Genomic DNA, 26,500 nt, shown 5'->3' with positions numbered 1-26,500 from the left:
CTCCAGAGCAGCAATTACCTGGAGAAAATCATCTACTATAAAATAGCTACAAGGTGAATATTTGATTTTGAAATATACATTTGACGTTAGGAGTGGGTGCAGGTCAAGTGCTTCTATGGGGCCACATGGGCAAGTGCTGCTGAACCCCCCTAGGTCTCCCCTTAACTAAACTGTTGCTCCCTGGGACCCCTGCAGAGTCTTCTTCAGAGTAGCATCTCACCTGTCATGGTAGGCCCACTCTTCTGTCAGTCTGTGGCTCCATGTTCTTCTGTATACATCCTGGCAGGGGCGCCTCTCCTCCCTGACCCACCTCATGTTATTATGTGAGAATATGCTGAAGCCCACAGAGAAGATGCAGCCAGCGATGGATGAAGATGGGGAGCCCATGGAGCAATACACTGAAAGAGGAGCACTCCCACCAGGACAGATTAAACACTACTTTGCCAAAGACTCTGCAGAGGGCCCGGGGAGCAAGAGTTATGTTGGTGGGAGACCTGAGGGATAAGGCAACTGGCTTGGATGCAATTTGGCATCAACAAAGAGGCCCCTTATGCCACTCAAGGGAAGATGTGGATCAGGTCTGTTTGGCGGGCGAGGGTGGATATGTCAGGGGGCCCCGGTTTAATTCTTCCTGGGGGGGCAGTGTAGCTAGGTGATGAATAAGAGCGATCAGAGTAACTGCAGAGAAAATAAAGTGCATGTCCACCAACTGATGGTCGTGCATATGTCAGACTTGACTTACAATAGCAAAACTCTTTCTTTCTACTTCAAAATTTGTATTTGTACCAATGTGAAAATGAGGATGAGCAGGAGGTCTTACCATGCAGCTTTCTCAGTATATCACAAAACAGGAAGCCACCTGCGTCACTGTGTGTCCAGTACACAAGCTAGCTTGGCACCAGAAAGAGTAAATACGGGTTGTTTCAGGCAACGATAATGTGTTGTTTGTATGAATGTTTTTGTTTTCTTACAGAAGTAGCAGTAGAGTACTGTACCATGTTAGTCATGGTATTATCCTGGTCCTGATTCAAAACGTATTGTTTTTTACAGACAGTGAAAACTGCCGAAAGTGTTCTGATGAAGAGTGGCCGGATGAGAGGAAAGTAAAATGTGTTCCTAAGAAATGTGACTTTCTGTCCTATGAAAAAGATATTTTGGTTTTAGCTTTTACAATTATCACTTTAATATTTTCTTTCATTCTGTTATTTGTATTTGGAGTATTTACTTATGCCTGGAACACACCGATTGTGAAAGCCAATAACCGGACTGTGAGCTTCATCCTCCTGACCTCCATCCTGCTGAGCTTCCTCTGTGTCTTCTTGTTCCTCGGACGTCCAGTGGATATAACCTGCAAGATGAGAAAGGTTCTATATGGATTATGTTTCTCCATTTCCCTTTCCTCTGTTCTGGCCAAGACCATACAGGTGTGCATTGTCTTCAAAGCCAGCAAACCTGGAAGCTACTGGAAGAAATGGCTCTCAGCCAAAGTATCCTATTATGTGGTCTTGTGCTGTTCCTCTCTCCAACTCCTGAACTGCATTATATGGTTGTCCACCTCTCCTCCATATCAAGAGTATGACATGTACTATTCTCCTGGGAAGATCATCATTCAGTGTAACGAGGGGTCAGTGATCGGCTTCTACTCTGTGTTGGGGTATATGGGGTTTCTGGCAGCTGTGAGTTTTCTTCTGGCTTTCATGGTGAGGACATTACCAGGCAGCTTTAATGAGGCCAAGTACATCACGTTCAGCATGCTGGTGTTCTGCAGTGTCTGGATTGCCATGATCCCGGCCTATCTGAGCACCAGAGGGAAATACATGGTGGCTGTGGAGGTATTTGCTATACTGACCTCCAGTGCTGGAATATTCAGCTGTATATTTTTTCCTAAAATTTACATTATTCTTGTAAAGCCTGATCTGAACTGTCAAAAACATATTCTGGTGAAAAATAAATAACATTTACTGTAAATTATATTTATTGTATTGCAATGTGAGATAATGTATGTCATTCTTATAAAGTATGTAACAGGTCTATCAACGTGTTTAAAAAAGACTATAATGTAATTAAATACATGTTAAACTTGCCAAGCTGTTCTACAATAACCCAAAAGGAAGGTTTTTCTCAGGAGGGTAAGCATTGATTTGGTTATGAAATGTAGGCAATTCTGGCTATGAAATGCAAATATTTATGTACGGTATCAAATCCAGTTTAAAGCAGACCTAAACCAAAAATGTGCGTGTAATGATATTTCAGCTCTGCATTTAATACCATAATTCCATCCCTGCTACACAGCAAACTCTCCCAGCTACACACACCTGAATCCATCTGCAAATGGATAACCGATTTCTTAACTGACAGGAGGCAGCAGGTCAGACTTGGGAAACACACATAAAGCTCTCTGACAGCCAGTACTGGTGCACCCCAGGGCTGTGTGCTTTCCCCACTGCTCTACTCACTTTACACCAATCACTGCTTCTCCATAGATCCATCTGTTAAAGGTTCTGACGTTTGCAGATGACACTACAGTAGTTGGTCTCATACAAAACGGGGGCGAGTCTGCATACAGGCATGTAGTGGGACAGCTTTCCTCCTGGTGCCGCAGCAACAACTTGGAACTAAATGCTCTCAAAACCATGGAGATGATAATAGACTCTAGGAGATCTCCCCCCCCCCAGCAACTCCTCTTAACCATAAATGGATCCATAATAACCCAGGTAAAGTCATTCAAGTTTCTTGGGTCCACAATCTCAAACAATCTAAAATGGGATAACAATACGGCCATTATTGTCAAGAAAGCACAGCAGAGGATGTACCATCTACGGCAGCTGAGAAAGTTTGGCCTACCTAAAAATCTAATGGTGCAGTTCTACACTGCAATCATAAAATCCACCATAACATGACCTATGACTGTATGGTTCAGCTCCTGCTCAGCATTAGAAAAGGGGAGGCTGCAGCGCATCATCCGATCAGCAGAAAGGATAATTGGCTGTAGCTTACCTTCCCTGCAGGATCTTTACACTAGCAGGTGCAGAAAGAGAGCAACCAAAATTGCCTCTGACCCCTCTCACCCAGCTCACTCCATCTTCCAGCACATGCCTTCAGGAGTAAGATTCCGGTCAATCGCTACCAAAACCTCCAGACACAGGAACAGCTTTTTCCCTCAAGCGGTAGCCATACTTAATGCTGAACCACGTTAGAGCTGCTAGGACCTGAAAGTAATCAGCACAGAACTGAAAATGAACAATTCTCACCTTGCTTACTGCCACTATACTCACATACTGTTCTTGACTTGTAATATACATACTGTCTGTCCTTGTATTTTTTTTATTTATTTATTTATTTATTTTGTTTGTGTTTGTTAACCACCCTGGCGTTCTATTAAGATCGCCAGGGCGGCTGCGGGAGGGTTTTTTTTAAATAAAAAAAACTATTTCATGCAGCCAACTGAAAGTTGGCTGCATGAAAGTCCACTAGAGGGCGCTCCGGAGGCATTCTTCTGATCGCCTCCGGCAATGAGCGGCCTTCCGTGTTTTGCTTACTTCGTCGCCATGGCGACGAGCGGAGTGACGTCATGGACGTCAGCCGACGTCCTGACGTCAGCCGCCTCCGATCCAGCCCTTAGCGCTGGCCGGAACTATCCAGCCCTTAGCGCTGGCCGGAACACATGCCACAGAACCCCTTTAAAGTAAACCAGAGACTAAGCACCCTCATGTATTTTACAATATATATCAGTGGGGACATTAGAGTAAACATCTACCCTGCTCTCTGTTTCGTTCTGTTTCGTCAGCCGACGTCCTGACGTCAGCCGCCTCCGATCCAGCCCTTAGCGCTGGCCGGAACTATTTGTTTCGGCTGCGCAGGGCTCGGGCGGCTGGGGGGACCCTCTTTCGCCGCAGAGCAGTGGCGATCAGGCAGCACACGCTGCTGGCAAAGTGCCGGCTGCGTGTGCTGCTTTTTATTTGAGGAAAATCGGCCCAGCAGGGCCTGAGCGGCACCCTCTGGCGGTAATGGACGAGCTGAGCTCGTCCATACCGCTAAGGTGGTTAAGCAACTGCCAAGACAAATTCCTTGTAAGTGCAAACTTACTTGGCGAAATAAATTGATTCTGATTCTGATAAAATCATACTGTATATTATAGTTATATCCTGAAATTTTTTTTCAGAAACGCTATGTAATTAGCTGTATTTTTATAATCCCTTTTGTTTATAGACATACAGTATCAGCCATTAAGTTTTTTCATCCTGGTACAAACTAAGCTTAATCAGTTCCAGGGGTGTCGTAGCAATAGGGGGTGCAGAGGTAGCCACCACATTAGGGCCCTTGGGCCAAAGGGGCCCTAAAGGGCCCTCCCTCAACAACATTAGCTCTCTATTGGTCCTGTGCTGGTAATAATCACTTCTATAGATCCTTTGAATAGTGGTAATCACTAACAAACTGTCCCCCATCCCCTTCTTGCACCTCTGACACTGTAGTTGCCATTGGCAGGTTTTGTTGCGCCGTATCAATTGTGATGTATAGAGTGCTTGGGGGGCCCCATCGTAAAACTTGCATTGGGGCCCACAGTTCCTTCGCTACGCCACTCATCAGCTCCCTCTTATTCCAAGCATGTTTGCATCATGGTCTGTAAAAAAAAATGTATGCTACCAGGATAAAGAAGAAAAAAAAACAACAAAAAACAAAAAACACAAAAATAGGAGAAGAGAAAAAGAAACATAAAAAGTGAAAGTATAAAAAGAAAGGAGTAGGACATGTGTAGAAAAGTGTAGAAAAGTGTAAAGTCCCTCATTAGACAGTCTGCAGTCATTGTTTTGCTGGCCGGTTATGCCGGTGACCAAAAATTCGTATACATCTGTATTTGGATTATTTATATGTACAGGGGAAACTCGAAAAATTGTAATATTGAGCAAAAGGCCATTCATTTCAGTAATTCAACTTACAAGGTAAAACTTACGTATGAAATAGGAACCCTTTGCAGGTTTTTGGATTACCGTATTTTTCGGGCTATAAGATGCTCCTGACCATGAGACGCACCTAGGTATAGAGGACAAAAGCCAGGGGAAAATATATATACACTAAACCTGGTGCATCCATGGTGAAGGGGCATCTTGTGCATTTGTACTGCCTTTGTACTTAAAGGGATACTGTAGGGGGGTCGGGGGAAAATAAGCTGAACTTACCCGGGGCTTCTAATGGTCCCCCGCAGACAGAGTGGCGCAGCCACTCACTGATGCTCCGGCCCCGCCTCCAGTTCACTTCTGGAATTTCCGACTTTAAAGTCAGAAAACCACTGCGCCTGCATGCCTGTGTCCTCGCTCCCGCTGATGTCACCAGGAGTGTACTGCGCAGACACAGATCATACTGGGCCTGCGCTGTGCGCTCTTGATGACATCAGCGGGATCGAGGACACGGCAACGCAGGCGCAGTGGTTTTCTGACTTTAAAGTCTGAAATTCCAGAAGTGAACCGGAGGCGGGGCCGGAGCATCGGTGAGTGGCTGCGCCAACACAGGATGTCTGCGGGGGACCGTTAGAAGCCCCGGGTAAGTTCAGCTCATTTTCCCCTGACCCCCCTACAGTATCCCTTTACTGTATGCTCCTTAGTTGGACCTACATTTTTTAAAGTTGAGTGTTATGATGCTTTTCATGAAGGAATAAATTGGTTTTAAACATTATTACACTATTGAGGCCATGTTTTTGCATGATCCATGGGAATCATTTATCTCATTGGGAGAGAGGTATGCTGCTAGCCATGGAGACCAGACAGTTCTACAATATACACACATTATGACAGCGTGATCTGTCATTACATCTGCCGAGAGAGCACCTGTGTGGGGTGTGGTGGAAGGCGGAAGCCTCTCTATTTTTAACCAAGGTCCTGTTTTACAAGCATTTGGATTCAGCGGCAGATTGTTTTCATTTATATCAGTGTTGCATTGGTGGACAGAGCACCTTTGCTTTTTACTAGGCTGCTATACAGTCTTTAGTACACCTTATATATATTTGTATCAGAATCAGCAGAACTAACTTGGGTACAATCATCACTTTGACTATTGCTAGCCTTCCTAACGTATTGAAACATGAGTGGCAAGCATCTCCTTACAACCGTTTAGGTCACTCTCAAAGTTGATAATAAATAGATTTATAAGTTTTCACAAATTTTTACCCTAAACTATTTAAATCAATCAGCATTCCATTTTGATGTGCATGTTTTGCTCACGTTCACTTGGGTATTATAAGAACATCTCAAATCCAGCAAGATGGACTTGGTTGGTTTTGAACGACAATATTTTACCAAAAGTTTGTATTAGACTCCATGACTTAGGAACAGATATTATCGGGTTTGTTAATGTTAATATAAAGTTGTTGGCATAGGCCAATTATTTAACTTCATTCTTATCTGTTATAAAACCTTTTGATATCTTGATCTTGCTATATAGACAAAAGTAATGATTCCATTACTAATTAAAAAGAAAAGTTAAGGGAGGGCACTCCTGTCTTACCCACTATCGACGTTGAATTTCTCAGACTTCAGACCATTGATCTTTACAAATGCCTGCTAGTACAGTATAAGTTTTTAATTCTTGTAATAAATGTACAGTATAACTGACCCCAAACTTCTCCAGCACCAGAAAGAGGTAATCAAATGCCTTTTCTGCATCTATACTATGTATAATTGACTCTTTTTTCCTTTTTTCTTTTTTGTTCTAATTGTTTTTGACAGTTATATTTAAAGTTTAAGGAGACACTGAAGCGGAAAAAAAAATGATGATATAATGAATTGGTTGTGTAGTACGGATAATTACTATAACATCAGTAGCGAAGAAAATAGTCTTATATTTTTTATTTTCAGTTATATAGTGTTTTTTATAACATTGCAACATTCTCTAATATTTGCAGTTTACACACTACTCAGCATTCTAAATGATTTTACAGAGCAGCCCAGTGAACCTTTCCTCTGCTGAGAAAAAGAAGATGCAATGACTGACAGTTGAGATAACAAGCTTCAGAAGACAGAGCTCTCTGTGACTTTGAAAGTCGTCGAGCTCAATGGCTCTTTTGCATAGATAACAACTGCAGTTTCTTAACTCTTCCTGTACTGGAAACAACATTAGACTTATGTCTCTGCTCCTAATGTTTTATTTCTTAGTTGTACTACACATACCAATCATTATATCATCTTTTTGTTTTCCGCTTCAGTGTCTCTTAAATGGCCATTGCAATGAGTTGGAAGCAACGCAATGTAACACACTGCAGAAAGTGTAAAAGGTGCCTGAGACTTAAAAATCTGAACCAACAGCATGTCTATTGCAATTGACACAAGTCTGTAACATAGAGCTGTACGTCTCATTAAAGGAATACTGTAGGGGGGTCGGGGGAAAATGAGTTGTACTTACCCGGGGATTCTAATGGTCCCCCTTAGACATCCTGTGCCCCCGCAGCCACTCACCGATGCTCCGGCCCCGCCTCTGGTTCACTTTATAGTCTGAAAACCACTGGGCCTGCGTTGCCCTGTCCTCGCTCTCACTGATGTCACCAGGAGCGTACTGCGTAGGCACAGACCAAACTGGGCTTGTGCTACACTCCTGGTGACGTCAGTGGAAGCGAGGACAGGGCAACGGAGGCGCAGTGGTTTTCCGACTTTAAGGTCAGAAAATCCAGAAGTGAACCGGAGGCGGGGCCGGAGCATCGGTGAGTGGCTGCACAGGCACAGGATGTCTGCGGGGGACCATTAGAAGCCCTGGGTAAATTCAACTCGGTTTCCCTCAACCCCCTACAGTATTCCTTTAATAATCTAATGCAGTTTTTACGCACCCATTATTATTTAAACTTTTATTTGACTAAATAATAATCGAGCAAAAAAAAAACGAATCAGTTAAAGTACTGTAAGTGCACACAATAAAGTAACCCTCTGATTTCACGAGACAGATTTCTGCAGCATGCGTTTTCGGGAGTTGAGATCTGGTTTCATCAACAGAATGTAGAGTTTGGGAAGAAATATGCAGCCTAATATTCCAGCACTGGAGGTCAGTATGGCGAATACCTCCACAGCCACCATGTATTTCCCTCTGGTGCTCAGATAGGCCGGAATCATGGCAATCCAGACACTGCAGAACACCAGCATGCTGAACGTGATGTACTTGGCCTCATTAAAGCTGTCCGGTAATGTCCTCACCATGAAAGCCAGATGAAAACTCACAGCTGCCATAAACCCCATGTAACCCAGTACAGAGTAGAAGCCAATTACAGTCCCCTCATTACACTGAATAATGATCTTCCAAGGATAAGAGGACATGTCATACTCCTGATAGGGAGGAGACACCGACAGCCAAACAACACAAATCAGAACTTGGACAGAAGAACAGAAGAAGACTATAGAATTAGATAGTCTGACTGTGACCCATCTGTTCCAGGAACTGCCAGGTTTGGTGGCTTTGAAGGCAATGTAGACAGTGACAGTCTTGGCCAGGACAGAAGAGACGGCAATGGAGAAGAAGATACTGAATGACACCTGTCTCAGCATGCAGGTTATATCCACAGGACGTCCGAGGAACAAGAAGACACAGAGGAAGCTCAGCAGGATGGAGGTCAGGAGAATGAAGCTCACAGTCTGGTTATTGGCTTTCACAATTGGAGTCTCCCAGTGATAGATAAAGATCCCAATGATGACTATTGTCTTGATGCACAGTAATAGAGATATAGACAGAAAAACTAAAACCAGCGGATCATCTCTATAGGACAAAAACTCATACATTTTGAGAACACATTTCACTCGGTCCTTGTCCGGCCACTCGTCATCTGGACATTTATAACAAATTTCACTGTCTGCAAATAAATAAAAAAATTTACAAAGTTTATTCACAATAGTTTTGCAAGAATAATTTTGTTTGCATTGCATGCTTTCATGTATTTCATTGGAACAGGAATATTGTCAGGGCCCTGAAGTTCTTGGCACCAGTTGTTAGTGTGGATGTTCCCAGCGCGTTGAATGTAAGTGAAAGCTGGTGTTCTTCAGAGCATTCCACAAGGTATCATGCACCATCACCCCTAGTTGGTGGCTGACTTTTTGCTGCCTGGTGGCCGCTAACTCATGACCCCCAGCACGGGCTCCTCTAGCCATTTTGACACTCGCCTGTGGTGCAAACCCCCCCCACATGGAAATGATTGTAGTGCGGCAGTATTTCACCATAAAATAATCGTAATGTGGGAATGTTTTACCATAAAATAATCGTAATGGGGCTGCCTTTCATCAGAAAATAATCATAATGTGGCAATGTTTCCCCAGAAAATAATCGATATGCAGCAATGTTTCAACAGATAATATTTCGAATGCAGCAATGATTGTTCACCAGAAAATAATCGTAATGCGGCAACGTTTCACCAGAAAATAATCGTAATGCAGCAATTTTTAACCAAAAAATAATGGTAATGCAGCAATGTTTCGCCCAAAAATAATCTTAATGTGGCCAGCATTTCACCAGTCAATAATCGGAATGCAGCAATGTTTCACCAGAAAATAATCGTAATGTGGGTTGCGTTTCACCACAAAATAATCATAATGTGGGCAGCGTTTCACCAGAAAATAATTTGCACCTGTAAAAAAAAAGTATTTACTCACCTGCAGAAGACTCCTCTCCCGTCATACAGCTCCCCTGATGATCTTCCTGCAGCACAAGCAGAGTAGGGCTACAGGAAGATGGCGCCCAAAGGCCTGTACTGGAGACACAAATAGTCTCCAGTGCAGGGCTTTGGACGCCATCTTCCTGTAGCCCTACTCTGCCTGCCGGAAACTAAAGCAGGTTGAGGTGAGCTGCAGGCTGCGGGGAGTGAACTGGCGTGGCTTCTATTATACGCCACAAACAAGTTCACCACCTGGGGGGGTCACACAATCTTGCAGGGGGGTGGGGGCAGTACCCCCCCCCCACACACACACACACACGACAGCACCTTCCTCTCCCCCCCCCCCCCCCGCCCTCCCGCACAGTGCTCCAGACAACCACCTGGTCGGTCTGGTGCACCAGGCGCCTGTGACACCTAGGATTGCCCCACTGATGATGGGAAGAAGAGGAGGGAAAACCTTGAAGTGTGCAAAAGGAGAACCGGAAGGAAGTACTGGCATTTACACCCTTTCGGCCGAGCTCAGGAAAATGTTGGAGGATGCTGAAGCAGTAGCGGCCAGGACCTGCTGCTGGAACGCCAGGGAACTGAGCATTAAAAAAATACTCTTTCTCACCCTGACTTACATTCTGAAATTTATCTCGGGGGCAACATCTTTAGTCCTGTCAGGTGCAGCTCTGCAAAATGTTTGTTTACAGAGAGTTCTAAAGCCATCCTACTAATATTATAAATGTGAACGTTTGGATGTTTGGATGTTTGGATGTTTGGATATTTGGATGTTTGTCACTCGATCACGCAAAAATGGCTGAACGGATTTGAATGAAATTTCGCACACACATAGTACATTACCTGGAATAAAGTATAGGATACCTTTTATTCCCATAACCAAAAAGGGGGCGGAGACAAATACATATTTCACTGGAAAATGTAAACTGCAGCCATACTTACACTGTTAATGGCAGGGTTCTCAAACTTTGCACAGTTGGTCGTTGGGTGACTGGGATTAATATTCAGAAAAGTGGGTGGAGCCTACAAACAAAATTCACCTATTGATTTTCAAAGGGAATATGTAATTGCTGCCATTCTTGCACTGTTAATGGCACAAGCCTCAAACCTGGTACAGTTGATCATTGGGTGACTAGGGTTTAATTTCAGAAAGGGGGGTGGAGCCACAAACAGCTAATCAGATTTGTTTCATTCCAATGTAAATTATTGATGTCAAACACCGCAAAGCTCACAAACTTGGTAATTGAGTAATTGTGTATCAGGGTTAGAAAAGTAGATACAGCCAACACCAGCCAAATACATAAACGGGCAACGCCGGGTCATAAGTGGGCGGTGACAAATACACATTTTACTAGGAAAATGTTAACAGCAGCCATTCTTACATTGTTAATTGTAGGGTTCTCAAACGTTGCACAGTTGGTCACTGGGTGACTGGCATTAATATTCAGAAAAGTGGGTGGAGCCTACAAAAGCCAATCAAAAATTACCTATTGATTTTAAAGGGGAATATTTCATTGCTGCCATTCTTGCACTGTTAATGGCACAAGCCTCAAACCTGGTACAGTTGATCATTGAATGACTGGGGTTTAAATTTATAAAAGGGGGTGGGGCCACACACAGCCAATCAGATTTGTTTCATTTTAATGCAGGTTATTGTTGCCAAAGACCACAAAGCTCACAAACTTGGTCATTGAGTTATTGAGTAATTGTGTGTTAAGGTTAGGAAAAGTGGGCTCAGCCAACACCAGCCAAATACATAAGCAGGCAATGCCGGGTCATCAGTAGGCGGAGACAAATACAAATTTCACTGAGAAAATGTAAACTGCAGCAATTCTTACACTGTTAATGGTAGGGTTCTCAAACTTTGCACAATTGGTCACTGGGTGACTGGGATTAATATTCAGAAAAGTGGGTGGAGCCTACAAAAGCCAATCAAAATGTACCTATTGATTTTCAAGGGGAATATGTAATTGCTACCATTCTTGCACTGTTAATGGCACAAGCCTCTTGCAATATTAATCACCTGTACCTGGTACACTTGGCCATTGGGTGATTGAGGTTCAAATTCAGAAAAGCCTGGAGCCACAGCCAATCAGATTTATTTTATTTCAATGCAAATTACTGATGCCAAAGACCGCAAAGCTCACACATTGGTCATTGAGTAATTGTGTAATTGTGTGTTAGGGTTAGGAAAAGTGAGTGGAGTCAACACCAGCCAAATACATACCCGGGCAACGCCGGGCCGGGGCCACCAGCTGGTTTATAATATTAGTAAAATACATCCTACTAATATTATAAATGGGAAAGTTCGGATGTTTGGATATTTGGATGTTTAGATGTTTGGATGTTCGGATGTTTGGACGTTTGTTACTCAATCACGCAAAAATGGCTGATGGGATTTGAATGAAATTTGGCACACACATAGTACATTAAGTGGAATAACATATAGGATACTTTTTATTCCCATAACCAAAAAGTGGGTGGAGAGGAAACATATACAATTTTCACTGGGAAAATGTAAATTGCAGCCATTCTTACACTGTTAATGGCAGGGTTCTCAAACTTTGCACAGTTGGTCACTGGGTGACTGGGATTAATATTCAGGAAAGTGGGTGGAGCCTATAAAAGCCAATCAAAATTCACCTATTGATTTTTAAGGGGAATATTTAATTGCTGCCATTCTGGCACTGTTAATGGCACAAGCCTGGTACATTTGGTCATTGAGTGACTGGTGTTCAAATTCACAAAAGGGGTTGTAGCCAATCAGATTTGTTTCATTATTATGGGAAAATTTTAATTATTGAAAGCTCACAAACTTGGTCATTGAGTTTCTGTGTTAGGGTTAGGAAAAGTGGGTGGAGCAAACAACAAACACATACAAACGCTAGATCATTAGCCTCATAAAGAACACATCCCAACCTGTTGTGTTGGAGATTTCTCCATCAGAGCATGGAACACATCCATAGCAACAAGTATGGATACTGTTTTTAGCAGCCTTATGATATCCAGGAGGGCACTTCTCATTGCATCGGGCCTGGGGTATCTACAGCCAAAAAAGCGGGAAAAAGACATAAAAAAGATATCCAGCTGAAAACTAAACTGAAGATGGCATAGGGAAAAGACTGGGGCAATTTTAGCATCTGGGCCATGTGACTCATGTCCTTTTTTATCCATGTCCTCCTTCACACTCTTATTTTTCCATCCCAGCCCCATCTTTTTTTCTGGCACTATTTCACCTCCATGGCATTGGTTTAAAGCTTGGATAAAATATCATTGGTAACCGTGGACCTATGCAATTTTTGTCTGACCCGTACTGTGATTGATTACATGCATTTTTCCACGCATTTCCAACTACGAACAACAATATGTATGTCTCTGTTGGTTTAATTTCAGTTGTAGCCTAATCGCTGTCAGTCTTTTCCCATTTCCCACTATGGCCTCAATTCACTAAGGGTTGTTCGCAGTGCTGCTCATCAGGATACCGGATATCCGAATAGACTCGGATATCCGAACTTTTTAGGCCTATCCGATCGGATCCGGATTCCGGATAGCTGGACGGAAATCCGGATAGCTCTATGCGGATAGTTGGTCGCATAACCCGGATATCCGCGGATACCGATCGGATATCCGAATCCGGGTACTGTAACCATGGACATGATGTCCATGACGTCATTCAGCCAATCAGAGCGCTCCCAGCTTAAGCCCAAGCACCCAATCACAGAGGGGAACCTTGGCCAGTCCCTCCTGTATATAAGGAGGGGGGCATGTTAAGAATCTCGTCCTTGCTTTGTGACTGCCACTGAGATAGTTTGTCCAGTGTGTTTGGCTGAAGCAAGTACATTATCCCAGTGATAACCCAGCGTTTTAACACTAAAACACCTTCTGGTTTTACTGTTTTACTGTGTTGTAGTTAGCTTAGCTAGTCTGTGTAATTTGTTAGTGTCAGTCAGTCTTGTCAGTCAGTCTTTCAGCTGCAGCAGCTGCCTGTGCCTGCTACTAGGTCCTGTGTCTTTGTGTGTGCTGTGTCTGTGTGCACACACTCCAGGCTCCTTGCTGCTGGCTGGGCTGCTATTACTACTGCTACTAGGTCCTGTGTCTTTGTGTGTGCTGTGTCTGTGTGCACACACTCCAGGCTCCTTGCTGCTGGCTGGGCTGCTATTACTACTGCTACTGTGGTTTTATATTGTGTAGTTGCAGACAGTGCTAGTACTACAGATTATTGCTGCTGTGCTGCTGCTGAGTGAGCAGTGTCAGTGTGTTTAGTTGTTGTACTCCTGTCTGTCAATCTGCTGATCATTTCCAAGCCCGCCGCCAATAATAAAAGTGCACCAAGTACCCCACACACATCATCTGTGACGTCGACTCATCAGTGACAGTGAGTCTTGTACTATGTCTGGCACTGGCAGTGTGAGACGGGGGAGGGGCAAGGCCAGAAGGAGAGTGAGCAACATTGCGGCCTCTGGCAGCAGTTCTGCCGCATCAGTCATTCCGCCGCTACCCACTGGCAGTCACGCTGCAGAGACGCAGCAGCGTGTTGCGTCAATTTTCAAGCAGGGTCAGCGGCGCAGATTGGAGGAGAAGGACGCCGCGTCTGTGATGCAGCAGATGGCGCATGACGAGGAGCAAGCCAGTGACAGTGAGGCCACCACCACCAGCCCTAGCCCTAGAGAAAATATTCTCAGCAAAATTGGCTTTACAGAAGAGTCTGAGATGCTGACAGTAATTGTTGGGGGGGAGCCCGTCCATGATGTGTCAGCAGAAGAGGAGTTTGAGGCGGGCTCATCATCCCAGCAGTTTTACGAAGGGGAGTTTGATGATGAGGTGAAGGACCCGGACTACCAGCGACCGGAGGGGCATGTCAGCTCTGACTCTGAGGAGGAGGAGTCAGTGTGTATGGCACGCAGGTTGAGCATTGCAGGGATTGGCAGGAGCAGCAGTGGGCATGGAGTACGTGACCCGCAGGCTGCTGCTCCATCTGTCAGTGGCACGACTACCACCAGCCGCACCACTCAACCCCAGGCCCCAACCACCACCGGGAGAAAATCCACAGCAGCATCCCGTTCTGAGCCACGTAAGGGAAAACTCCAATCCCCAATATGGCAGTTTTTCCATCTGCCCTCACTGGATAGCAAATTTGTAACGTGCAAATTATGCCATGTGAAGCTGAGCAGAGGGTCTCACCCCTCCAGTTATGGCACCTCCAGCTTCATCAACCATCTGGGCAATAAGCACAAACCTGAGCATCAGGAATTCAAGCTGCTGAAGGAAGCTGGCGCTGGCCCTTGCAGAGGTCAGAGCACTATAACCAGCTTTGCCACTCCTGCTGACACTGAGGCCTGTTCAGGCAGCCAGTCCTCCTCAGTGGTCTCCTCTGTTCCCTCCTCAGCTTCCCGTGCAAGCCTAAAACGCCCCCACCACCAGACCCTGCTGAGTGACTCTTTTGTGGTCAGGGCTCAGCCTCCCGGCAGCCGTCGCATACGCCAGCTGAACGGCTTGCTTACACGGGCCATGTCCTCCCAGCTCCTCCCGTACTCGTTTGTGCAGGAGGGGAGCCGGATGCGTGCGCTCCTGCAGTGCGCAGCGCCGGATTGGCCAATCCCCAGCCGGCACTACTTCGCACGCAAGGCCATCCCAGCACTGCACTGCTTTGTAAAGGCCAACGTGGAGCGTGGGCTGGATCATGCGCTTGGTGCGCGCGTCCATGTGACAATGGACTCATGGAGCAGCCGGTTCGGGACAGGCCGCTATTTGTCCTTCACCGCGCACTGGGTCAGTTTGGTGGAAGGGGGTGAAGAGGAGACAGCAGCATCATCACCACGGTGGGTGGTGCCACCCCGCAGCAGGGTCAGGGGAAGTGCAGCAGCTTCCAGCTCTGATCCGGTTCCATCCGCCGCCAAACAACCCCGCCTCAGCAGCAGCGTGAAGGCCCACCACTGCCAAGCGCTGCTGCAGATGGTCACGGTGGGCAAGAACAAGCTGACGGCAGACCACGTCTTGGCCAAGCTCCGAGAGCAAGAGAGGAGTTGGCTGACCCCCAGAGGCCTCAGAGTCGGAGAGGTGGTGGCCGACAATGGTGCAAACTTGGTTGCCGCCATCCAGCGGGGAAACCTCACCCACATCCCCTGTCTGGCCCACGTCCTGAACCTAGTGGTGCAGAAATTCCTGCACACCTACCAGGGGATGGACACTCTTTTGGGAGCGGCAAGGAAAACGGTGGGTCATTTTCGCCGCTCGGGTGGTGCAACAGCGACCCTTACAGCCGTGCAGATGGAGCTGAACCTCCCACAGCACCGCCTCATTATAGACGTTCCAACACGCTGGAATTCCACCCTGGCGATGTTGGAACGTCTGGTTGAACAGAGGCGGGCTGTCAACCTGTACCTGGCCAGAGCCACCATGGATGCCAACTTGTTGGGGACCGGCACCACCCACCTCCCAGACATCATCCGCCCTGCTGAGTGGGGAAAAATGCAGCTGGTGTGCTTTGTGCTGGCACCCTTCCTGGAGGCCACCAACATGGTCAGCCGGGACCATGCGTCGCTGTGTGAGTGGTTGACCATTGTGTGCATGCTGGACAAGGCCCTCGATGCTCTGCTGGAAGTGGGAGAGGAAGCCTTGATCCAGCAGCAGGAGCAGCAGCAGCACACTTCACAGTCCACCTCTGTGCAGCAGGAGGAGGATTCGGAGGAGTTGGAGGAGGACTTGGAGGAGTTGGAGGTCCCTGACCTTGAAGAGGAGGGGGCACAGCGGAGTGCAGCTGCAGTAGTGCGGGGGTGGAGAGAGCAAGATGAGGCTCCGGAATCAGAGGAGGACGACAGCACTGTCAGCGGTGCAGAAGATGATAGGTCAGCAGAGATGGCAGCCCTCTTCCCCATGGCAGTGCACATGCTGCAGTGCCTGCGCAAAGACCCAAGGGTGAAGGAGATGAGTGCTCGGGAGGACATCTGGATCACCCTGATGCTGGACCCACGGCTGAAGGGGAAGCTGGCTCAGTTCCTGCCTGTAGGAGGAGACCCTGTGCGCCGAATCAGGGACTTGCAGCGGATTCTGGTTCGGCGCTTGGAGGAAGCCTTCCCCCGGACTCCCACCCCCCCTGCTGTCTCAGTCCAGCCAGCACAGCAGCAGGTGCCTGCATCCAGCATCAGCAGGCGCCCAACAAACCTGCTGTCTCTGACAAAGGCGCTCTATGCCACACCAGTACCGCTGCCTACAGAGGAGGTGCCTGCAGCAGCATCCGGCTCTCAAAGCCAGAACCAGCACCTGACCCGGATGGTGGCCGACTATATGGGGTCCTATAGCGGGCTTGACACCGACACCCCTGTGGACCCCTTGGAGTACTGGGTGAAGCACCTGGATATCTGGGGCGAGCTGGCGCAATACGCCCTGGAAGTGCTGTCCTGCCCGCCTTCCAGCGTTATGTCGGAAAGGTGCTTCAGTGCGGCCGGTGGCGTGGTCACTGAGAAGCGCTCTTGTCTGTCAGGCCAGTCTGTGGACAGACTGACTTTTTTAAAGATGAACGAGGCTTGGGCAATTGGTGAGTTCCTGGCCCATGTTGTTGGCAAGAGGGGGAAATGAAGTGGCTGAGTGGTTATCACTATGCCTGCTTGCTGCTTAACCACCCTTTACCACCACAACCTCCTGACTCCATCTTCATGAAGCCAGGTTCTTATTTTTTGAACTGTGCCGTGGTACCTGCCATGGTCAACTATGTAAACACAATAGCTGTGTAATTTTTTTGGAGGTGTCTGTGCTGTGCGAGTTGTGGGGAGGCCCCAACTGCGTCAGTACGACCGCTTCCTGGAACCTCTCCTAATTTTTTACTGTGCCGTGGTACCTACAACAGTGCCATGGTCAACTATGTAAACACAATAGCTGTGTAATTTTTTTGGAGGTGTCTGTGCTGTCCGAGTTGTGGGGCCCCAACTGCGGCAGTACGACCGACCGCTTCCTGGAACCTCTCCTAATTTTTTACTGTGCCGTGGTACCTACAACAGTGCCATGGTCAACTATGTAAACACAATAGCTGTGTAATTTTTTTGGAGGTGTCTGTGCTGTCCGAGTTGTGGGGCCCCAACTGCGGCAGTACGACCGACCGCTTCCTGGAACCTCTCCTAATTTTTTACTGTGCCGTGGTACCTACAACAGTGCCATGGTCAACTATCTAAACACAATAGCTGTGTAATTTTTTTTGGAGGTGTCTGCTGTCCGAGTTGTGGGGAGGCCCCAACTGCGTCAGTACGACTGCTTCCTGATACCACTCTGATGTTGATTGACAGCCATTTTTTTTAGGGGGGGGGGATTTTAAGTCCACTCCCCACATCATCAGTGTTTCCATTTTCAAAATTATGATGCTACATGCCTCATATACCCTAAAAAACCTTTTTAAAGCAATTTAAAGGCCACTTCCGGGATTAAACACGGATATCCGAATCCGATCGGATACTAGAGTCGGATATCCGAATCGGATTCGGATCGGAAAATTTTGAATTCGGATATCCGACCCGGATCGGATAGCGGGGTATCTGGATCCGAATCGGATCCGGATTTTGAAAAGGGGTATCCGAGCAGCACTGGTTGTTCGGTAAAAAATAATAGGTCAATAAAAAAATCTAATTTGGTCTTATGGGCTTGTCTTCCAAATTCATGAAGCTTTCCACGAATTCGATAATTGTTTAGTATTTCACCAAAAAAATGTTGCTTCAGTTTACTACGACGACTTGCTCAGTAAAATGTAGAAGTGTAACCAGCAGCAGAGCATAAAGAGCATTAAGGGCAACCACATTTCACCAGAGAGAGAGACCCTGGAGCAAGCTGTGTTCTTACAGGTCTTCCCACTTCTGTGCGTTCCTCCTCTCTGGTGAAATGTGGTTGCCCTTTATGCTTCAAGGAACTCAATGTATATGTTATTGCATGTGCCTCCGAGGAAGCGGTGGTTTACCACGAAACACACCAGGCCATTATTTGGGGCTGTGTGAATCTACATGTGAATGCTCAATCCAGAGCTGGGACATCGTCCTCCAGTACCCGAAGCTAAGACACCAAAGTGCGCCCCTCCATCCATTCCACCCCAGTCGTCACACACTGATTGCTATTAGACCAAGAGGCACCCCCGGGCCATCTAACCCCCAACACCTTAATATCTCGTTATCTGGCTTGCAGTCATTGCCATGTATCCCCTTTGCTTGTTTATCTCTGCTTCAAACACAATAGGGGAATGATAGCTGAGTGAGTTACGCACCCCTCTCCTACACTGCGCCCTGAGGCTGGAGCCTCTCTAGCCTCTGCCTCAGCCCGACGCCCCCTCCTACACTACGCCCTGAGGCTGGAGCCTCTCTAGCCTCTGCCTCAGCCCGGTGCCCCCTCCAACAATTACGCCCTGAGGCTGGAGCCTCTCTAGCCTCTGCCTCAGCCCGGCGTCCCCTCTTACACTACGCCCTGAGGCTGGAGCCTCTCTAGCCTCTGCCTCGGCCCGGCCCTGCCACTCCTACATTGTTCCCTGAGGCTGCAGCCTCTCTAGCCTCTGCCTCAGCCTGGCGCCCCCTCTTACACCACGCCTTGAGGCTGGAGCCTCTCTAGCCTCTGCCTCGGCCCGGCCCTGCCACTCCTACATTGTTCCCTGAGGCTGCAGCCTCTCTAGCCTCTGCCTCAGCCTGGCGCCCCCTCCTACACTGCGCCTTGAGGCTGGAGCCTCTCTAGCCTCTGCCTCAGCCCAGCCCTGGCTTGATCTCTATGAACATGAAGAATTTTGTACAAGAATTAAATGTGATACATTTTTAACCAGCAAACTAGTGTTTTGGCTCCATTTGAAACCACAATCTTCAAACTTTCAGTGTAATCATTTAGCAAGATGTTCAGTAAAATCAGCTGTTTTCTGCATTACCAAATGCAGTAAGGCTTTGTGAATTGAAGCCTATGTGGCAAAAGACATGACTCAAATAAGTGTGCTCCCAACCTAACCCTCCCGAACATCTAACACTAACCCCCTGCCTAGGCCTAACACTATCCTCCCCAACACCTAACACTAACCCCCTACCTAGGCCTAACACTATCCTCCCCTACCTATGCCTAACACTAACCCCCTACCTAGGCTTAACACTATCCTCCCCTACCTATGCCTAACACTAACCCCCTACCTAGGCTTAACACTATCCTCCCCTACCTATGCCTAACACTAACCCCCTACCTAGGCCTAACACTATCTTCCCCTACCTACACCTAACACTATCCTCCCCTACCTATGCCTAACACTATCCTTCCCTACCTATGCCTAACAGTAACCCCCTACCTAGGCTTAACACTATCCTCCCCTACCTATGCCTAACACTAACCCCCTACCTAGGCCTAACACTATCTTCCCCTACCTACACCTAACACTAACCCCCTACCTAGGCCTAACACTATCCTCCCCTACCTATGCCTAACACTAACCCCCTACCTAGGCCTAACACTATCCTCCCCTACCTATGCCTAACACTATCCTCCCCTACCTATGCCTAACACTAACCCCCTACCTACGCCTAACACTATCCTCCCCAACACCTAACACTAACCCCCTACCTAGGCCTAACACTATCCTCCCCTACCTATGCCTAACACTAACCCCCTACCTAGGCCTAACACTATCCTCCCCTACCTATGCCTAACACTAACCCCCTACCTAGGCTTAACACTATCCTCCCCTACCTATGCCTAACACTAACCCCCTACCTAGGCCTAACACTATCTTCCCCTACCTACACCTAACACTAACCCCCTACCTAGGCCTAACACTATCCTCCCCTACCTATGCCTAACACTAACCCCCTACCTAGGCCTAACACTATCCTCCCCTACCTATGCCTAACACTATCCTCCCCTACCTATGCCTAACACTAACCCCCTACCTAGGCCTAACACTATCCTCCCCTACCTACACCTAACACTAACCCCCTACCTAGGCCTAACACTATCCTCCCCTACCTATGCCTAACACTAACCCCCTACCTAGGCCTAACACTATCCTCCCCTACCTATGCCTAACACTAACCCCCTACCTAGGCCTAACACTATCCTCCCCTACCTACACCTAACACTAACCCCCTACCTACGCCTAACACTATCCTCCCCAACACCTAACACTAACCCCCTACCTAGGCCTAACACTATCCTCCCCTACCTATGCCTAACACTAACCCCCTACCTAGGCCTAACACTATCCTCCCCTACCTACACCTAACACTAACCCCCTACCTACGCCTAACACTATCCTCCCCAACACCTAACACTAACCCCCTACCTAGGCCTAACACTATCCTCCCCTACCTATGCCTAACACTAACCCCCTACCTAGGCCTAACACTATCCTCCCCTACCTATGCCTAACACTAACCCCCTACCTAGGCCTAACACTATCCTCCCCTACCTATGCCTAACACTATCCTCCCCTACCTATGCCTAACACTAACCCCCTACCTACGCCTAACACTATCCTCCCCAACACCTAACACTAACCCCCTACCTAGGCCTAACACTATCCTCCCCTACCTATGCCTAACACTAACCCCCTACCTAGGCCTAACACTATCCTCCCCTACCTATGCCTAACACTAACCCCCTACCTAGGCTTAACACTATCCTCCCCTACCTATGCCTAACACTAACCCCCTACCTAGGCCTAACACTATCTTCCCCTACCTACACCTAACACTAACCCCCTACCTAGGCCTAACACTATCCTCCCCTACCTATGCCTAACACTAACCCCCTACCTAGGCCTAACACTATCCTCCCCTACCTATGCCTAACACTATCCTCCCCTACCTATGCCTAACACTAACCCCCTACCTAGGCCTAACACTATCCTCCCCTACCTACACCTAACACTAACCCCCTACCTAGGCCTAACACTATCCTCCCCTACCTATGCCTAACACTAACCCCCTACCTAGGCCTAACACTATCCTCCCCTACCTATGCCTAACACTAACCCCCTACCTAGGCCTAACACTATCCTCCCCTACCTACACCTAACACTAACCCCCTACCTACGCCTAACACTATCCTCCCCAACACCTAACACTAACCCCCTACCTAGGCCTAACACTATCCTCCCCTACCTATGCCTAACACTAACCCCCTACCTAGGCCTAACACTATCCTCCCCTACCTACACCTAACACTAACCCCCTACCTACGCCTAACACTATCCTCCCCAACACCTAACACTAACCCCCTACCTAGGCCTAACACTATCCTCCCCTACCTATGCCTAACACTAACCCCCTACCTAGGCTTAACACTATCCTCCCCTACCTACACCTAACACTAACCCCCTACCTAGGCCTAACACTATCCTCCCCTACCTATGCCTAACACTAACCCCCTACCTAGGCCTAACACTATCCTCCCTTACCTATGCCTAACACTATCCTCCCCTACCTACACCTAACACTAACCCCCTACCTAGGCCTAACACTATCCTCCCCTACCTACACCTAACACTAACCCCCTACCTAGGCCTAACACTATCTTCCCCTACCTACACCTAACACTAACCCCCTACCTAGGCCTAACACTATCCTCCCCTACCTATGCCTAACACTAACCCCCTACCTAGGCCTAACACTATCCTCCCCTACCTATGCCTAACACTATCCTCCCCTACCTATGCCTAACACTAACCCCCTACCTAGGCCTAACACTATCCTCCCCTACCTACACCTAACACTAACCCCCTACCTAGGCCTAACACTATCCTCCCCTACCTATGCCTAACACTAACCCCCTACCTAGGCCTAACACTATCCTCCCCTACCTATGCCTAACACTAACCCCCTACCTAGGCTTAACACTATCCTCCCCTACCTACACCTAACACTAACCCCCTACCTAGGCCTAACACTATCCTCCCCTACCTATGCCTAACACTAACCCCCTACCTAGGCCTAACACTATCCTCCCTTACCTATGCCTAACACTATCCTCCCCTACCTACACCTAACACTAACCCCCTACCTAGGCCTAACACTATCCTCCCCTACCTACACCTAACACTAACCCCCTACCTAGGCCTAACACTATCCTCCCCTACCTACACCTAACACTAACCCCCTACCTAGGCCTAACACTATCCTCCCCTACCTACACCTAACACTAACCCCCTACCTAGGCCTAACACTATCTTCCCCTACCTACACCTAACACTAACCCCCTACCTAGGCCTAACACTATCCTCCCCTACCTACACCTAACACTAACCCCCTACCTAGGCCTAACACTATTTTCCCCTACCTATACCTAACACTAACCCCCTACCTAGGACTAACACTATCCTCCCCTACCTATACCTAACACTAACCCCCTACCTAGGACTAACACTATCCTCCCCTACCTATGCCCAGGGGTGGATCTTCCATGACACTGCCTGAATGACTTGTGTCAGGTGGCATCTTCCACCACCCGCCCCCCTTCCTCCTCAGTCGCCACTTACTTTACCTGATCGACAGTGGCCCCCCTCCTCCACCACATTGGCATCGCCGGCCCTAGCTGCATGCCCGGATCAGCGGCGACCAGCATAGGAGACAAGAAACCTTAGAGATAGGTGGCCTAGTAGCGGTGCTTATCTAGGAAGTGCTTACTTCCTGTATATGCACCATTATTAGACCACCGTCTCCTGTCTCTACTGTGGCCAGCCAAGGAGGGAGTGGGGGACAAGCTGGCTAACCTATACTGTGCCAACTATATCTGACTACCTATACTGTGAGTACCTATACCTGGCTACCTGTACTGAGGACACCTATACCTGCTATCTATACTGAGGTGAGGGCAACAATACATGGCTACTTACTGGGGGCACCTACCTGACTAAGTTATGCTGGGGGCACCTATACCTTGCTAACTATACTGGGGGCACCTATACATGGCTAACCTCTAGATTAGCCATGTAAGCCTTTGGGCAGGGTCCTCCTCCTTTTGTGTCCTACCTGATCTTGCACCTCCATTACTGTGAACCCATGCTAGGCATCTGAGTGAACCTAACTTGCCTAATCTCCATGCTCCCCTCCAGTGACTGACTAAGCATTACCTTGTACTCATACTGTGCTGTGTGATCTGGTGTTTCTTGTATTCCTGTACTGTCATATTGCTGTATGTCACCCCTAAATATTGTCTGTAACCTAAACTAATGTCCAGCGCTGCATAATATGTTGGCGCTTTATAAATACAATAAATAATAATAACCTATACTGAGGACACCTGTACCTGGCTACCTATACTGGGATCACCTAAACCTAGCTACCTATACTGGGGGCACCTATACCTTCTATCTATACTGAGGGCACCTACCTGACTAACCTATACTGGGGGCAACTATACCTGGCTACTTATATCGAGGGTACCTACCTGACCAACCTATATCGGCCTGGTGCACCTATACCTGGCTACCTATACATGGGGCACCTATACCTGGACAGCCACAGGCTCAGTCGGCAAAATCAAAACTGAGCCAAAGGGGAGGCCAGCGTGGGCACAGGGCGACTGCAGGGGGCCAGTAGAAGCCCCGGGTAAGTAAAACTGGCATTGTGATGTCACACACATGAGTCCATGTTACTCCGGCAACCACATGGGGCATGTGTATGGACATTGGATAGAGCCTGGAGCCAGCAGCAGCCATGGACAGGTAATGCACACTACACTGGGAACCAGGAGGGCACATTGAACATTAGGGAGATAGCATCAGGGGTTTTGTCACGTTTGTCGATATTGCTCACCGTTTCTGCTGCGCACCTGATCAACCACGATGGTCCAACATCTTGAAGCATGTCCAATCGACATGCTCAGCCCGAAATTGGTTGCATTGTCGATGGGCAGGCATGCACTTGGCAACACCAATTTTCAAATTATTGAATCGGATGGTGGATTGGCTGCCAAGTCAATAGATGTATGGGCACCTTTTGAGGTTTTTAAATATTCCTGTTGCCCTGGTTGCCCACTTGCATGCAGTTTGTGAGTGCAAGGGGTTAATATAGATATTTTCATGTACAGTGAGGGACATACTGTAAGTATTTGAACACCCTGTGATTTTGCAAATTCTCCCACTGAGGAATCATGGAGGGGTCTGAAAATAGATTTTCTATCTAGTCAGAAAGATCAAATCGATCGAAATCAATCAAAATTGGCCTCAAATCGATCGGCTAATTCGATAGAATTGATTTCCCATCGATGACTTAAATCAACCAGTGTATGGTCCCCTATATTCCTCACTGTATATTACCGATACCCTACTATACTAGTAATAATGATCACCCCGGAAGATGTAAAATGTGTAATGCTACTTAGTCTTACCGTGCCGTTCTTCCATGTGATCTTTTCCTGGAGTACCTGGTAGTATTCATCCACCTGCAGCGCATTCTTAAAGGAGGCCACCGGGCTAATCCTTATGGGGTTTGCAGTATTTGGATAAAACATTCTATTAAACATAATGATATCTGTTGGCAACTCCCCTTGCTCATTAAATAAAATGTTTCTTCCATATTGATCTCTGTAATGAAGTCTCTTCACGTATTTGTGTAGCTTGAAGATGACAAAGAGGAACAGCTTCAGCATGGGGAAATCCCTTTGGTCGGCTCCTCCCACCTTTCACAGCCACACCCAGAGGCGGGACAAGGTCCTTCAGCACCCAAGGCTGAGACAGCAAAGTGCGCCCCTCCATCCCTCCCACCCCAGCCGTCACACACTGATTGCTATTAGACTAAGAGGGCCACAGGGCCCCCAACCTCCCCAACACCTTAATATCTAGTTATCTGGCTTGCAGTCACTGCCATGTATCCCCTTTTCTTATTTCTCTCTGCTTCAAACACAATTGGGAATGACAGCTGAATGAATTGTGCGCCCCCTCCTACACTGCGCCCTGAGGCTGGAGCCTCTCCAGCCTCTGCCTCGGCCTGGCCCTGGCCACACCCATCCACCGCTACACCAAATAACCGCAACACACACGCAATCATCACCACCCCTTCACCACCTCTACCATCACCACATGACACCAAAGCCCCCCTATACAATTCACTTTTTCTCCTAAGTTTTTTCCTAGGAGTTACTTTTTCATCTTCTATTTAAAATAATTTTTTAACACTCTGCAGTTGAAAATGTTCAAAATAGTAAGCAAAAACGTACTGTCAAAATTATTCTGCGTATTCTCTTGCTTGCTGGTGGCCCAAAGTGTACCCGAGGCGACATATGACACGATGAGATAAACATGTGTATGTACAGTGCAAAGCATATTAATAACCAGGCTGTTTTACATGTTTTATTTTGCTGCCTGAAAGAGTTAATTTCTAGGCATGGAAGTGACAGCTTTTGTCTTGTTAGTACCTTGCCGGGCAGGGCCAGGCCAAGGCAGAGGCAAGAGAGGCTCCAGCCTCAGGGTGCAGTGTAGGAGGGGGCTCAGCTATCATGCCCCTATTAGGTTTGAAGCAGAGAGAAATAAGAAAATGGGATACATGGCAGTGACTGCAAGCCAGATAACTATAGATTAAGGTGTTAGGGGCCCTAGGGCACCTCTTAGTCTAATAGCAATCAGCGTGTGATGGCTGGGGTGGGAGGGATGGGGGGCCGCACATTGGTGTCTCAGCCTTGGGTGCTGCAGGACCTTGTCCTGACACTGTTGCCAGTAATATAGTAAACATAACGGATAAGTAAATTACAGCCATAAAGCTTTCCTGGCAAAATAAAACTTCTAAGAGCAGAAGGAGATAAAAAAAAGGTCAAAGGTTAATGTATTTTTTATTTGGAGGCACTTAATAGGCTGCCACTGAGCAAAGAAAACAAACCATTCCATCTACTTTGTAAAGTCTTAAATCCTACTAATATAATAAATGGGAAAGTTCGGATGTTTGGATGTTTGTT

General features: G+C 47.4%; 1 protein-coding gene across 1 annotated transcript; it reads right to left on the bottom strand.

Moving 5' to 3' along the window:
- Window positions 1-7,913: 7,913 nt before the first annotated feature.
- LOC137521941 (vomeronasal type-2 receptor 26-like) lies at window positions 7,914-25,201 on the bottom strand. Its single transcript, XM_068242139.1, has 3 exons — window positions 24,941-25,201; window positions 12,539-12,662; window positions 7,914-8,821 (listed from the first exon to the last, which is right to left on the bottom strand). The coding sequence occupies exons 1-3, from the start codon at window positions 25,199-25,201 to the stop codon at window positions 7,914-7,916; spliced, it is 1,293 nt and encodes a 430-aa protein (XP_068098240.1).
- Window positions 25,202-26,500: the final 1,299 nt, after the last annotated feature.

The sequence above is a fragment of the Hyperolius riggenbachi genome, chromosome 1 (genome assembly GCF_040937935.1).
Source record: "Hyperolius riggenbachi isolate aHypRig1 chromosome 1, aHypRig1.pri, whole genome shotgun sequence".
NCBI lineage: Eukaryota > Metazoa > Chordata > Amphibia > Anura > Hyperoliidae > Hyperolius > Hyperolius riggenbachi.
The sequence above is the reverse complement of the archived record's forward strand: the minus strand, read 5'-3'. Positions and strand labels throughout refer to the sequence as shown.

Coding starts and splice junctions, on each gene's coding strand:
- LOC137521941 (XM_068242139.1), bottom strand. CDS start 25,201: ATGCTGAAGCTGTTCCTCTTTGTCATCTTCAAGCTACACAAATACGTG. Junction 12,663..24,940: donor TCACATGGAAGAACGGCACG/GTAAGACTAAGT, acceptor TTTTGGCTGTAG/ATACCCCAGGCCCGATGCAA. Junction 8,822..12,538: donor AGAAATCTCCAACACAACAG/GTTGGGATGTGT, acceptor ATTTATTTGCAG/ACAGTGAAATTTGTTATAAA.